This window comes from Caloenas nicobarica, chromosome 15 (assembly GCF_036013445.1).
Source record: "Caloenas nicobarica isolate bCalNic1 chromosome 15, bCalNic1.hap1, whole genome shotgun sequence".
Taxonomy (NCBI): Eukaryota; Metazoa; Chordata; class Aves; order Columbiformes; family Columbidae; genus Caloenas; species Caloenas nicobarica.
Window position 1 is genome coordinate 7,535,278 of NC_088259.1, and position 14,736 is coordinate 7,550,013.

Below are 14,736 nucleotides of genomic sequence, written 5' to 3' on the forward strand. Positions count from 1 at the left end.
CTAGCTCTGCATGAAGAGGTGGAAGTTGGTCCTGGTGAACTCCTGATGGATGCTGTCAAGTAATTTGTCTGAGTCCTGGGGGACATCCGAGAGAACTGGCTGTCTCAGGATGAAGCTCTGCTCTGGGGTGTAGGTGAAGGTGAATGAGCTGGAGTAGATGAGGCCATCATCTCTGATCAGCAGGAGTGGGACTGTGATGGGGTATCGCAGCCATCTCCAGTCACTGCTGAAGGCTGAGATGTCAGGAACGACGCACACAAGGGACTTGGGGCTCCTGGGAACAACGCAGGAGAGGAAAATATGAGCCAGCATGTGTTCTCCAGCCTGGAGCTCAGCGTGAAGCTGCTTGCTTATTTGCAGCCCCCGATGTCCCTGTGTCCCCTACCCACTGCCATCCCGAGGCTGCAGTCAGGGCAGAGAGCAGGCACAACCAGACATCCCTGCCTCTCCTGGCCATGCTCGTGGTTGGTCCTGCAGAATGGGCAGTGTGAGAGCCCCCGTCCCCGAGACTGGCAGCCACCTCCCTCCAAGAGCTGCCCGAACCCACCTGCCATTCCCTACCTGCTCCCCACCCCTCCGGCTGTGTTACCTGTACATTGTCTCTGCTTCCACATCTCCGAACCAGACCTTGAGGTGCGTGTGGAAATACTCCCCCTGCACCTCCAGCATGGCCACGTCCCCACCACCCGTGAGCTGTGCGGGGCAGAGCACATGGCAGCATGTTATACAGTGGAAGGAGCCAGACTCCTCCCGTGTGCCCAATCTCTGCCACAGCGCTCCAGACCCAGGCATTCCCACAGCATCCCAAAACCAGGAGATGCCAAGCGCAGGTGCAAGGGCTCAGCAGCAAGAGCCGTGAAGGAGGTAGGTGATGGAGAGGCAGGGGTGGTCCGTGGCGGCATGGAGCATACCTGCAACGCAGCAATGAGCGGCACAGGGCTGACGGGCTCGCGGATGCAGGCCAAGCTCTCACTGAAGGTGTACTCCACCGTCTCAGTGCCGATGATGGTCCAGCACGAGCCGTCATTCAGCAGCTCCCGGTTGGCTTCCTTCGGGCAGGGAGATGCCTGTGGAGAGTGTCACAGCTCCAAACACACCGCAGGGGACTGGGGCAGGACACCTGGCTTCTGCCCCCAGCCAGTGACTAGTGGCTCCACTTTTCCTTGCTGGGAGATGGGGATCCCGCTGCCTGTGCAAAGACCTCAGCAATGATGTCCCCACTGGAGCAGGTGAACTGGAAGCAGGTAGCTTTGCAGCGATTCTGACCTTAATTTGGATGAAACCCCCCTTCACTGGAAGACCCCTCCTGGTGACATGTTCCCCAGCCAGCAGCAACATGAAGGAGCTTGCAGAGATAATGTGGAGCACCCCAGGGGTCCTCACCCCCTCCTCACGCTGCCATACCTGGAACTGGATCACTTTCTCCATGGAGAGACACAGGTACATGCGGTCGCTGCCCTGGAACTGGAAGGCGCATTTGTGGAGCTGGGAGATGGGCTCGTCCACGTCCAGCATGGCATACTGCTTCGTCACCTTCCGGATGATCTGCGGGGCGGCAGCATCATCCCAAGGATGGCACCCATTGCTCGGAGGCACAGAGCAGCTGGGTCCATGTACCTGACACCCGCGGGGATGGGGGCTTACCAGGGGGGGCAGGGTGATGCCAGTGGCCGTGCAGACCAGCTGGACCACAGATCCGTAGCGGATGTACCCTTCCCGCAGGGGGAACTCGCTGCAGGTGCTGGGCTCGTCGGCTTGGAGGGCAGGAGAGAGGCAGGGTCACCACCCTGAGCAGGTTACCCTGAGCTGCCTCACTGCGCACAGGTCTGGCCGTGCTCCCAGCATTTTCTTACTGCTTTTTCTGCTCTGCAGGTGCTCACTGCTTGGAGAGACCACTGCCCCCTGGGATCCCAGCACGGGAGAGCGGGACTGGGATGCAGTACCTCACAGGGACACTGCTGGAGGCAGCGTGCACAGGGGTGCTCTGGGGACTGGGATGTGGTACCTTGCAGGGACACCGCCAGAGGCAGCGTGCACAGGGATGGTCTGGGTCTGGCCTCTTCCAGGCAAGTCACTCACTTGGATTTGTGAACCTCCATTCTGGTACCGCTCTTGCTGTCCCAGTGACAGCCTGTGCACTCTCAGGGCCTGATGTCAACCCTCAAAGCCAGTGGGAAATGGCTGTCCACTCCAGAGACAGCCCAGGAACACCAGGCAGAGGTGAGACCTGAGCCACATTCCTGCATCCCCAGGCTAATTCCCACCCCTTTTACCCCAAGAAGTGGCTTTGCAGGAGGGGACAGCCAGTGCTGCAGGCATGGCTGGTGTCAGCAGCCCCATGAGGCTCCTTACCCAGGTGGAGGGTGAAGGCTGCCCACTGCCTGGCGCTGGCGATGAAGGCTCCCCCCTCCACGGAGAGGTAGCGGGTGCTGACGGTCTGGGAGCGCAGGCGGTTGAAGAGCGAGACTTTGGAGCCCGAGGAGATGCAGACTGCAGGGAGAGGTGGCTGGGTTAGCATTTGCTGGCTCTTTGTGTGGCTCGAACTATGGCTCTTGTCAAGCCAAGAGAGGACAAGTCCTGGTCACTGGTGTAACCAGCCTGGCAGGAGCCACCACCCCCCTCCCTGCCTTTCTCTGTACGTGAGGACCAGCCCAGCTGGTCTGTTCAAAGGTGGGCAGCACATTAGTGTCATGCATCATGGTGGGTGAAGCCTTCAGAAAAGAGACATCAGAATCATAGAATGGTTTGGGTTGGAAGGCACCTTAGAGATCATGTAGTTCTACCCCCCTGCCATGGGCAGGGACACCTTCCACTAAACCAGGCTGCTCAAAGCCCCACCCAACCTGGCCTTGAACACTTCCAGGGATGGGGCATCCACAACTTCCCTGGGCAGCCTGTTCCAGTGCCTCACCACTCTCATGGTGAAGAATCTGCCCAGATACATCCTCTTTTGGGTGTGTCCATGGGCTCTGGGTCCAGCCTGGACCACTCCAGAGCCCTCAGGGAGAAACCCTGGGCTTGCACCTGCTTTCCTCCCCATAGACCCATCCCCGTACGCACGGTCCGTGTTCTTCAGTGACTGCTTCTTCTGTGAGGGCTTGGAGATGACCTTGATCAGCTTGCTGTGGAAGGTGCCGATCTCCTGCCCGTTGCTGAAGAAGAGCTTCAGGACCAGACGGAAATGCTTGCGCTTGTCGGCATCCGAGATGTACAGCGCCTTGGCACAGCCGAAGCCCTGCCGAGGGCAGAGAGGGGCTGTGGGCAGCTCCAGCCCAGCCCCGCCAGCCTTCCTCACCCTCCTTATCCTCCTCACCGCCCTGCAAGGACATAGTAGCTCCCTTTCAAAGAGCCTCGGGTTCATTTAAAGGGGGAAATGACCAGAGATGTTATTACAGGTGGAATGAAGAGCTGGGGATCAGAAGAGGCTTTATTTACACCGAGGGCAGAGAATTCCTCATGGAAATGACTGTTCGCGTGTGATTTATCCCACATAACATGAGAAATTGCCCTGGGTTTACGGTTTCCCCACCATCCCAGCCGATACGCTGTGCCTTAGCAGCAACTCAAGCGCTGCAAACAAAGGCTCTTTTTGTAAGGTTTCTGGCCCTACTCAGACCCTGCGCTCTTCGGGAACCCTAGATAATGCTTATTATTATTTTTTTAATTTCTTTTTTTCCCCTTATCAAAAGATGCCACATCTTTACTGAAGCCCTTGAACTTTGGGATTGATTTTTTTTTTTTCCAGTTTATCTGCAAATGGAAGATTGGACTTTCATTTTGCAATAAGCGACAGTGTTGCTCATCAGGAGAATGTACCAGGGCTGAGGTGAGCTGCCAAAAATTGCACAGCTCCCTGCCACGGGGCTGTGGACCTGAAAAGATGGTGCTGAAGAAAGATGGAGCTCTTTGCAAGGTGGGGGAGTGGGGAGTGATGGCTGGGAAGGAAGGACCATGGCATCTGGAGGAAGGGGATGATGTGACATCCCAGGGTGTGGGGTGACACCAGGGACAGCCCAGCTCCTGTATGAGCGGGTTCCCCGCAGGGCGTCACTGCACAGCCCCAGGGAGCATCAGGCTTTACCTTTGCGTCCGGCTGCTCCTCAAAGCTCAGCTTCTGGGTCTCCATCAGGCTGCTGCCCATGCTGTCCAGCCCCATGTACCCGCACACCCGAAAACTCGCCTCTCCCAGGTCCCCGGCTGGAAGGAACAAGGAGAAACACCCTCCAGCCCCTGCGCAGGTACAGCTGTGGGCTCGGCTTCTCCTGGTGCCATGGCGTGGCCAGGGCGCCAGTCCCCACTGGATCTGCACCACAGAGGTCTCAGCCTCATGGGGGAAGAGGAGTTTGGGGGCAAAGATAAAATAAACGGGGTCACTGTCCCTTTTGTGGAGGCGGAAGGCAGCTCTCCGTGGCATGGGACGGGAGGGAGAAAAGGTGCAGGGCTGCCACCCAGGGCTTACCTTTTATCTGCTCCTGCTTTAGCTTCCACCCCGGCCCGCTCAGGTAAACACAAGGTGGGGGGCAGAAAAACCTACAGAGACAAGAGGACATGTTCTTACTGCACTCCAGCACCCAGAAGAGATCCTCTGGCATGGCTGCGCTGAGAGCAGAGACGTTCACCTGGGGATCACCAGCACCAAGAGCAACCCTGTGTCCCGGGAGGTATGTGGGGCTGGGGACACCCTGGCTGGGGGGGACAGGCAGGGCTGGCTGTGTGGGGGGGCTGTCCCAGCCTCTCTGCCCTGCGCTGGTGCCTCCAGCTGCAGTGTCTGGGCAGCTGCCACATCTGTTGGTGCTGCTGGTGGCCACAAGCCCACAGGACAGCCCCAGGAGGGGAGGACAGGGTGCTTTGCGCTCCCCCCAACCCCAGCTGAGGAGGGATCGGGCCCCCCCACCTCTGCCTGCCTGCCATGTGGGAGTTTTAGCAGGCTGGGAACAGAGTTTGCATTCACAGCCAGGTTCAGAGCCCAATGCAAATAAATCTATAGCCAGGGTTTTGGAAACCTATTTTCCTGTGTTTTATTTGGGTTTCCACTGTCTTTGCATTTGTGTGAATAGTGCAAATTCATCCTTTATTGCTACTGGGTAAAGCATTAGCAGAGAAAACACCAGTGCAGGGGGCTGGATATTTCAGAGCTGTAAAATCATGCGTACACATTTACTTAAACAAGTCATCCACAGTACGGTTCCCTGGCTCCCACCATGAAAGAAAACAGCTCCAGCACCTTTAAGCTTTAACCTGCAAGCTCTGTGCTGGTTTTCTCTCCCTCTCCACACTTGGCATCTGAATTTCACACTCATCCCTTGCACAGGGTCGGGATCAGGGGGAGGAGGAGGCTGTCCCAAAGGCTCAGCCATGGGGGGCGCTTCCCTCCTGGCTGGGAGACCCAGTCCCAAAATAAAACCTTGACCTGTGGAGCAGCAGCCCCTGGGTGTGATGAGGACTTTGTGGGCACAGCCGGCCCAGCCTGGAGCTGTCTCAGGGTGTCGCTGGGCTCTGGGGAAGGTTATGCCTTAGGGGTAGAGCTTGTCCCCTCAGAGCTACTCCACACTCGGTAATAACGGAGGATTATTTATATCACAAGGATTAATTGGGCAATAATTATATTACAGTGCCACAGTCTGACGTCACTGCCCAGGAGTAGCAATTTTGGAGATTCAAGACAGAACCTCAAGGTGTTTTTGCAGTGCGGGAAGGATTTTCAAAAATAGTAGGTGTTTGGAGACTGTGGGCATTGAGGGAAACGCCCCAGTCCCTGCTGTGGCTGTTCAGACTTTAAGACAAGATTTCCAGAGCACTTAAAATTCTAACCTTCCTTTTTCTTCATCTTTGTAATTTCAGTCTTGGGAGGTAAGATTTTGATAATTTCCTTCTTTTACTTCATCTTCCTGATCTCCAGGACTTCACAGGCGGAATCTAACCACTAGGCATGTCTAACTGGGATGGGGTTAATATCCTTCTTGTGTTAGTTCATGAATCCTAAACAGTAGTTTTGGATGCAAAGAGGTCACGAGTGGATAGAAAGGGGATATGTCAAATCATTTGCTTCACCAGCTTAGATTAGAGAAATCTAGCGAGGCTGAAATCGAGCTTTAGGTAGCTGGGTTTGGAAATGGCTGTTGGAGAAGCTGGAGTGATTGCCTACCTTTTTTCGTTGCCATATGACTTCTGTGCAACCTTGGCGTGCAGTATCAGCACCGTCTGGTCTGCCGGCAGCTGCAGGTACCTCCGCACACCGTCTCGGAGCAGGTTGGTTTGGTACGGATTGGATCTGCAAGACAGAGGTTCCTCAGCCCTGGAACACCAGAACTGGGAGCTCCCTCCGTGTCCAGGCTGATGAGGTGTGGAGGTTGGACAGGGTTCCCATCAGAAAGCACTGGAGCCCAGAGAGCATCTCAGCTGCTGTAAGACCAGAGTTGGCACTGAAAAATGTAAAGTTTGGATAACTGAATAGCTGCTTCATGGGTTTTCAATCAAATACACACACAACCAAACACTAGGACCCGAGGGAATGGCAGGAAGATGTGCCAGGGGAGGTTCAGGTTGGACCTTAGGAAAAGGTTCTTTACCCAGAGGGTGCTGGAGCACTGGAACAGACTCCAAACCTGACAGTGTTCAAGAAGAGACTGGACAACAACCTCAGACACATGGTGTGAATTTTGGGGTTATCCTGTGCAAGGACAGGAGTTGGACTTGATGATCCTTGTGGGTCCCTTCCAACTCAGGACATCCTATGACCATATGACTATGTGTATAGCTCTGAAATGCGCATTTCTAAGACTTATAGTCCCATGTGATGGTGGCAGTGCCCTAATTGATTATTAATTTGTTTTTCCACCTGATGGGGTTCTTGCTGGATGGCTTTTGGGTGATTAGGGAAAGGATGCTGCTGAGATGTGAGTGCAGCTGGGGAGGAGCTGCTTGTTGGCTTCTGCAGGGGCTGTTGGGTGAAAATAGCAGCATTTTTCTCTGAGACCTACGAAGTAGGTGTTTTTGCTGATTGTTTCTGCTCTATTAACTAGAAGGAGTTCCCATGCACTTGGCATTTAATTCTGCTAACTTAGTAAGTTGGGCGTTAACCAGCTAGAGAGAGATGAGGTGGGTCCAAGCCTGAGGTGCCCTGATTAAAAGCTTCACTCCAGCCTCTCTATCTACTGAATGGTTTTTATCTTTGCACAGTCAAAGAGATCCCATGAGAAAGTTATTTAATCTTTTTCCATCATGGCAATCTGCATCTGCCTTGCTCCTGTGCTGCCAAGCAATAGTGTGATTTCAGCTTTGATCCACCCTTACGGATCATCTAAAAGCACTGATTGGGAATCTCTCTTTTTTTGTTGTTTGTTTGTTTTGGGTTTTTGTTTGTTTGTTTTTACAGAAGTACTGGTTGTGATCAGGATAAATGTGGAAGCAGATCGAGGAAAAGGTTGCCCATTGGCCTGACCTTGGCTATTCTTCTACACTACCACAACACGGTGAAAAATGAGTGCTAAAGCTTGCTGGCTCTGTTCAGTAGCATTTCATCCTCATTTTATCAGAGACAACGGCCACAGAGAAGGGAGAACCAGGCTGGGTGCGTGAATTTTTTCCTGGTGAGTCTCATCATTCAGTATTCAGTGCAAAATGAGGACTGTAGCTTTGGGTCCTTGCTTGTGTCCCAGCGGTGGGAACACGTCCCTGTCAGTGTCACCCACCAGCACGGGTGTGCTCGCCAGCACCCATCCGCATAGCTCATGGTCTGTCTGGGAAGCCCCGATCCCTGCGGAGCTGCTGGAGGAAGCCTCCCCCATTAACCCAGCAAAGAGTGAGCAGCAGGGAGTGTTCAGGAGCAAATTGCCAGAACCTGGGGATTAAGACGTGTGCTGACAGCATGGCCAGCAGCACCGCCTGCTCCGCAGAGCCTCCCGGGGCACCAGCTCGGGGCAGGGCCAGGCTTGTGTAGGTACCGCTGCTCCCTGCCATCCGTACGTAATATCAGAGGCACGTGGGTTACTGCCCCGAGCTGATTAAAGGGCCTTCTGGAATAGTCATCCACATGCTATTCACTGCTTAAAGTGGGAACGTTCATGCCAAAGGCAGGTAAACAGACCATAGTTCTTGCCCTGGTTTTGTTAAAAACAAGACCAGTTCTCTTGTAGTGATTTTTCATGTCAGATTTGATGTCTAGCTGGAGGAACGACTACCTAGAAACTTGTTTTTCTTTTCTTTGTCTATTTTCTGCAGCCATTACCTTCCAAATTTTGAGGCTAAATTGTTTCAGTTGACGCACTTCTGAACAGTGCTTGCCATTCTGCCCATAGAGGCGACCACCCAGCATCCATCATCTGGTTCAAATTTACCTTCAGAGAGTCAAAGGGCTATTGCTAAGCAGCTCAATGTACCCACTTGGCTCCTTCTGGCACCTACAGCCTCCTCAGGATTACAGGGAATTATTCACTCCTTCTGACATTTATTATATTAAATTATTAAAATGCTTTGATTGTAGTGCAGTGTTAGTTCAGTGTCATGTTAGCAGCACGGCACGGGCTGGGCTCTTAGAGCTCAGGTTAAAAGCCTCCTTTTCAGAGCCTGAGGTCTCAGCTGGGACTCGCCTGCTCTCGCACACAGTTGGGTATTATGTGGGAGCAAGGGGGGAGCCACCACCTTTCTCCTATGCTGATTTTTGTAAGCCTTTCCCTCTCCCTGCTCAGCGATGCTTACTGCTGAGGCTTTTCCCTCGCTTTAGGTCAGGATGTGCCTCAGGAGAGGCTGCGACACCCTTTGAGGTGCATCTCGGGGTGACTGTGCCCTGGTGTGGGAGGGACCCAGGGCACCCATGGGTGTTTGCCAGCCCTGGCCATGTCACTGTGCCCTCTTCCATGGGAAAGGAAGCACAAAAGGAGGAGAGCCCTGTGTGGGCATGCAGGGAACCCAGGCAGGCACCGAGAGGCTTTGGTGGGGTCAGACCCTGCAGTCACATCGCTGATTTTAGGAGTGCCGATGTTTAACACCGCCGCTGAAAATTAGCCCTCGCCTTGCTAGCAGCAAGCGTGGGGGTCTCAATCAGCGCCTTGTCCTGCCTCCAGCTGGGAAACACATTTTCTCCTTCCTGGGTCCCAGTGGGTCGGGCAGGGCTGTGCATCCCTGGCTGCAGAGCCCTGCAGCTCAGGTGTCCTGCCTTTCCTTGGGACTGCCACCCTTGGTGACCACCCTGCCACAGACATGGCTCCCACCCGTGTCACAGACACGGGAGAACCCGGCCAAGGGGTCTTTCCAGCTCAGCCTGCTCCTGCCACTGGGTTGGATGTCCTCACTGAGACAGCCATGGTGTGGGATGTATCCTGGTCCCCACATCACCACCTGCTTGGCCAGGAAGTCCCACAACACCCCATGTGAGCACCCTTGGGTGAGTGCAGGAGCAGAAAAGGCAATTTATGGGCACCAGGAGAAGCAAACTGCCTTTGCACTGCTGCTTTCCAGTTCACCAACATTCATTGGCTCAGCCTGTGGAGCAAGGGATCCAGTTTTTTGGTCCCCTGGGAAAGAAAGTACCTGACTCAGGAGACCAAAATACGATCCTGGAAGCTATTGTTTAGGAACTGGGACTTCAAAGCGGCTCTTTATACAAGAACTTTAACTCATGGTAATACTGTCCTTGAGTGCAGGTAACACTGAATTCAAATGCAGAGATTTAATTTGCTGCTTTTCCCCCACAAAGGAGCTGTCGTTTGCCTCGCTCAGGAGATGACTGCCCCGCAGCTTGCTGGGGACTTGCTGCCACAGAGGGCAATTGTTCTTTGCTGGGCTTGGGGAAACCAAACGTCTCAACAAAAAATATCCATTTTAGAGGTCTGGGCTATATTTTGTACAGAGCAGGGGAGAAAACGCCTGCAGTACTCTTGGGTATGGAGTCAATGCAATGTTTATGCAACAGGAAAAGCCATTAGAAATCACAGAAATGAGAAGCCTGCAGTTTCTGGCTTCCCTCATTTTTCAATACCTCCTTTAATCCAGACCAACCCAACCCACAAGCCCTTGTATATGCATGGGTTTTTATAAATTCTATATTTTCCTTGCTGCACACACAAGTGAAATTCAGGCTTTTCTGGGATTGGGGGATTTATCAACCACACCAACGGCAAACACCAGCCCAGAGCAGGAAGTGCAACACCCCTGCGGCCGTGAGCTCTGGGGGGAACTGGGGGCCAGCCGGCGTGGTCACCCCGGGCACGTTCCCGGCTGCCCTGCCCCAACAGCACCAACACCCTCAAAATCCCCAAGTTTGGTAATGCAGTATTGGCTTGTCTGCTAGATAATTCAGATAATGCGGGTGATTTACTGTAGTGTCCTTTCTCTGTTCCTCATGTAGCTGCTGATGTCAGTGCAAAGAGGAAGGTAAGTGCTGTTAAAGCACTAAAACACAGTCCTATAAAGCACTAAAGATGGTTCCCGCCACCACTAGACTGACATTAAGTGCGGAGAAGAGATGGAGGGCTGGGAAGGCCTGTTCCAAGGTGTCTGAGAAGCCTCTGCTGATAATCTCCATTGCTACATGCAGGCAGATCAGTTGGCTCTCTTGCTTGAAGCTCAGCCTGAGCCTCCACAGCCCTCAGAGCTCTGTTTTGCAGCTCCCTGGTTCAACCCCCACCTCCCCACACTGCAGCCACGACCTGCAGAGCTTCCTAAACTCCCAGGGCACCACCGTAGCTCAAATGGACATTAAGCCTGGACTCTCCTTTTTCCAGGACCTGCTGAGTTTATGGGGCTTCCCAAGTGCATTCCCACAGCAGAAGATGAAAGAAAAGAAAAAGGAAAAAAAGAAAAAAAAGAAAAGAAAGAAAAAAGGAAAAAAAGAAAAAAGGAAAAAGAAAGAGAAGAAGAAAAAGAAAAAAAAGAAGAAAAAAGGAAAAAAGAAAAAGGAAAAAAGAAAATGAAAAACAAAAAGAAAAAAGAAAAAGAAAAAAATAAGAAAAAGGGAAAAAGAAAAAAGAAAAAGAAAGAGAAGAAAAAAAGAAAAAAAAGGAAAAAAAAGAAAAAAAAAAAAAAGGAAAAGAAAAAAAGCGCCTCTGCCTGGCTGATGCTCTCCGGGCAGACGGGCTGTGGCGGCCCCGGGCCGGGCAGGGTTCGCTGCCGCCGGACACCTCCGGCGATCGCCGCTTCCACCTGCGCGCAGCTCCCGCTCGCCCGTGGGCCCCTGCACGGACACGGCCCGCGGGGCAGGGGCAGGTGGGACCCCCGCGGACACCCCCACGCCCCTTCGCCCCCCCAGCGCTGCCCCGGGGCCGGGCCCGCCCCGCCGCCGCCCCCGCTCCCCCCGCCCCGTTAAATACCGCGCGGGCTCCGCTGCCTGCCAGCGCTGCCGCCGCTCCGCGCAGCTCCGCGCCCGCCCTACCTGAGCCAGCAGCGCGGCGGGGAGCAGCTCCGCGGGTGAGTCGGGGGCTCCGCCGGCCCTGCGGGAAGGGAAGGGAGAGGAAGGGGGGTGAGGGTGAGCCCGGCCCGGCCCCGCGGGGCTGAGCTGCGCTGCTGCCGCGGGGACCGGCAGCATCCCGGGGGGCTTTTCCTTGGGGCAGCGATCCTGGGCGTGAGGAGCGGAAAGCAAAGCCGGGGCGTGGAGGGGAGAGGAAGAGCAGAGCCTTTGGCATGGGTTTTATTCTTGAGGCCTCCCGAAGCCCCCCTGCCTGTGTGCTTTTGTGCCCCTGCAGCAGGGCCAGCGGTTGCCCTCCTGAGCGGCCGGGCTGGGTGGTGTGTTTGGGTGGACATGGTACCCCCCCCCATCTCTCAGTGTCTGTGTGGAGTATCTAAACTCTTCTCCACGGTTGGGATGGCGCAGTTTGCAGTCTGCGTGCTCTGCTCACCTTTTGCCTAGCTTTCAGGTAGGTTCCTGCTTATACAATAGAAGATCTCTTTTAGCAGAGAATAATAAGGTCAGGTACACCTGGGCAAGGCGTACTGAGCAATAGGAGATCAAGATCCTGCAAAAAGATAAGCTTAAAAATGTGCCCTAAGTTAGTTATGCACTGTTTCTGCACGACTGGAAAATTTGGTCTATGTGTACCTATAAATATGTTTGCACAAGCAATCACACACCTTTGACTTAGAATTCCTACAATTTCCCAGAAAAATTAGCTTTGGGCACTTTTGTTCCAAGCAATTACATGGGAAAACTTGTTTGGAAAATCGGATTATTCTGCACTCATCGTATTTGTGCTGACATGCAGCCGTCCGAGATAAGTGGAGCTGAGCAGATACACGATGTGTTGGTATGTGGTCCGCTGAGGTTTCCCCCCTTGTTCGGTGAGGACAGCCTTCGGTGCGGTGCAGAGAGCTGCTGAATCTGTCCGGGAGTCAGGGCTCCGGAGCAGGAACAGGTGTTGGTGATGAGGCCAGCACAGGAATGGGACTGTCCCGCTCCCAACGAGGCCACCACGAGTGTGCAGTGGGACTGGGACGGGACGAGGGCTCCAAGAGAGGAACCTGTTCAGAACCCTGACTCTGAAACAAGGCACACCTCTTTTGCCTGAACCATGATTTTTGCTTCAGTCAAGCCCAGTTTATTTATAAAGTTACTATGAAGTCATCCCTGTGGGACTCTCTGTAGTCTCTCTTGATAGTAAATAATAGGATTTTTCTTTCTCAAAGAACAATTAATCACAGGCAGTGAGTGCGCAGGTTCTCAGGAGCGAGTAGAAACCACATTTCACAAGCAGATTCTTGTGATTTTTTTCAGGGATTCATTAGACTGGCATTTGGTATCTGCAAAAAGTGTGTGTGGGGAAGTCTGCTCTCAGATCTCAGCCCTGATGTTTGCCACCAGGATGTGGATAAATTTGGCCTCATCTGAAATACAAATTCCCATCTGGAAGGCATGCAAGATATTTTGTTGTAGTAAAACAACAATTTCTATCGAAGCAGGCGGGTATTGCTGCATCTAACTGGAAAAAAGCTGTTGTTGATTTCTTTGGAAGTTGTAGCTTTATTTTTTCTGGAGGAATTAAAGAAATTTGACATGATTAGTACAAGATGGGCTCGGGAGCTGCCCTTGTCTGCGATGGTAGAGAACAGAAAAGACGAAGCCAATAAGGCAGCCCGTTGTAGGCAATCGGTGATCACAGGAGATGTTTATGCTCTGATTGCCCATAAGGTAGCATTTCCCTTGAGGTTGGCATCAGGGGTTAAAGGTTTTCAAGAGAAGCCTTTGTTTAAACATCTTTAAAGTTTCCAATAGGGGCCCCTTTGTTCACTTTCTGAGCAGTGTGCCTGCCTTGTTAAAAACTCAGTGCTCATAAAATGCCATTTACAAATGCTTGACGAATAGGGCTAAAACCTGGAGGAGGAGAGAAGTAGTGTTTGTATCTACACGCACATGTGAATTGCACACAAGCCCTACCGTGAGTGACTAAATGAGACTTAGAAAAAACACAGGAAAAAAAAATTGAGTGGTGCCTGTAAAGAAACTTATAGAAATCAGCCACTCCCCCAGAACCAGTCAGTGCCCCTTGTGCCAGATGTCACACAGGTTTGCTCCAGCCGTGCTGGGAGGCTGAGCGGCTCCTGCCACTTGTCGTTACCTCTCAGTAATCGTGTTTTCTCCACTTCGGGCCCAAACAGTAGCAAATTGATCACTTGGGCTCTGTTGGCATACCTTTAGGTATCAAGTAGTGTTTGTAGCACTTAGAAGGCTTTGTTCCCTCTCTTGTCTAGGCTGAATGTAAAGGGTTTAAAACCAGCACTGTTAAAGCAGGGGAGGGTGTGGGTATGTGCTCAGGAGACTCAGAGACTGGGGCACAGTGTTTCCATGTGGGATGCCCCTGGACTGCTGTGATCCTGGGTCTGAAGCTTTTCTAGTTCTCAGGCAGCGTGTCCTTCCCAGAATATTTATTTGGAGGTCAAATTCTTCTTCCCCAGCAGGTTTCTGCCTTTGCCTGTGTCTGGTTTTCTGCAAACTTCTGATGGTTTGCAAGGCAAGCCTTTGGTTGCACACATGGATCCATCACTCACCTAGTCCCTCTGGTGCCCATCAGGTAAATCCACTGAGATCAGCTGCGATCCCTTGCAGAGAGGTGGCAGTAATTAGATTTCTCTCCAGACTTCAGTCTTTCCATCTCTGGGCTGTGTCATGGTGCCAGTGTGTAAAATTTTGGAGTCTTTCAGTTGTAGTCTGCGGACCCATAGGAGTCCATGGTCTACAGCAGGAGTCGGTAGGAGCAGATCTATTGACAGCAGAAGTAGCCCACTGTACAAAAGTCTGTGTCTTGGCTGGAAAATTAGCAGGGTCCACAAGCTAAAAAGGATGGAAAACCCCTGCCTGTGGGTTTTCACAGCTCCTAAGCTTGCAGCTGGACTTGGATGGCTTCCCCAAAGTGTCACGTTAGACACCTCATTCTTTTTCTCTTTTGACAGCATCTTGCTTTGGCTTTAACAGTACCAGTCCGGATGAGAGTGACACAAAACATTTCAGTCTGTGCTCAAATGCCAGGCAGCAATCTCATTAACGCTCCTCCATTTCGCTCTCCCAGTCATCTGCTGAATCTCTTGTGTCAAGCTACTGAGGCAGATGGTGGACCAAGAGCAGCTGCCCCCTGCCCAGGTTCCCTAGAGCACATCTGGACATTCCTTTGTCTGTCTGAAGTGCCCTTGTTTGACCCTGCTGGGTCTTTGCCCTCATCCCAGGATGCAGGTGGGAGAGCCAGCCTGGGTCTTGGCTCTGCCACAAGCTCCCCACAGCCACGAGCAAGTGGCTTTGGCTCTCCTGGTCTCTGG

At 52.9% G+C, this 14,736-nt stretch overlaps 2 protein-coding genes across 2 annotated transcripts in view; one reads left to right on the plus strand and one right to left on the minus strand.

The window, feature by feature from the left end:
- RBPJL (recombination signal binding protein for immunoglobulin kappa J region like) overlaps positions 1-14,736 on the minus strand; it is an 18,870-nt gene continuing 4,134 nt past the window's right edge. Inside the window, exons 2-12 of the mRNA XM_065645986.1 lie at positions 11,369-11,426; positions 6,146-6,271; positions 4,460-4,530; positions 4,082-4,197; positions 3,061-3,235; positions 2,353-2,490; positions 1,645-1,754; positions 1,405-1,545; positions 912-1,067; positions 590-693; positions 1-274 (exon numbers count right to left, since the gene is read on the minus strand). Of these exons, the coding sequence (XP_065502058.1) occupies positions 1-274; positions 590-693; positions 912-1,067; positions 1,405-1,545; positions 1,645-1,754; positions 2,353-2,490; positions 3,061-3,235; positions 4,082-4,197; positions 4,460-4,530; positions 6,146-6,271; positions 11,369-11,426 (1,469 nt within the window). The remainder of the gene's footprint in view (positions 275-589; positions 694-911; positions 1,068-1,404; positions 1,546-1,644; positions 1,755-2,352; positions 2,491-3,060; positions 3,236-4,081; positions 4,198-4,459; positions 4,531-6,145; positions 6,272-11,368; positions 11,427-14,736) is intronic.
- The window catches only part of MATN4 (matrilin 4), an 18,092-nt gene continuing 14,691 nt past the window's right edge, over positions 11,336-14,736 (plus strand). Inside the window, exon 1 of the mRNA XM_065645428.1 lies at positions 11,336-11,403. The gene's annotated coding sequence lies outside the window, so the exon portion shown is untranslated. The remainder of the gene's footprint in view (positions 11,404-14,736) is intronic.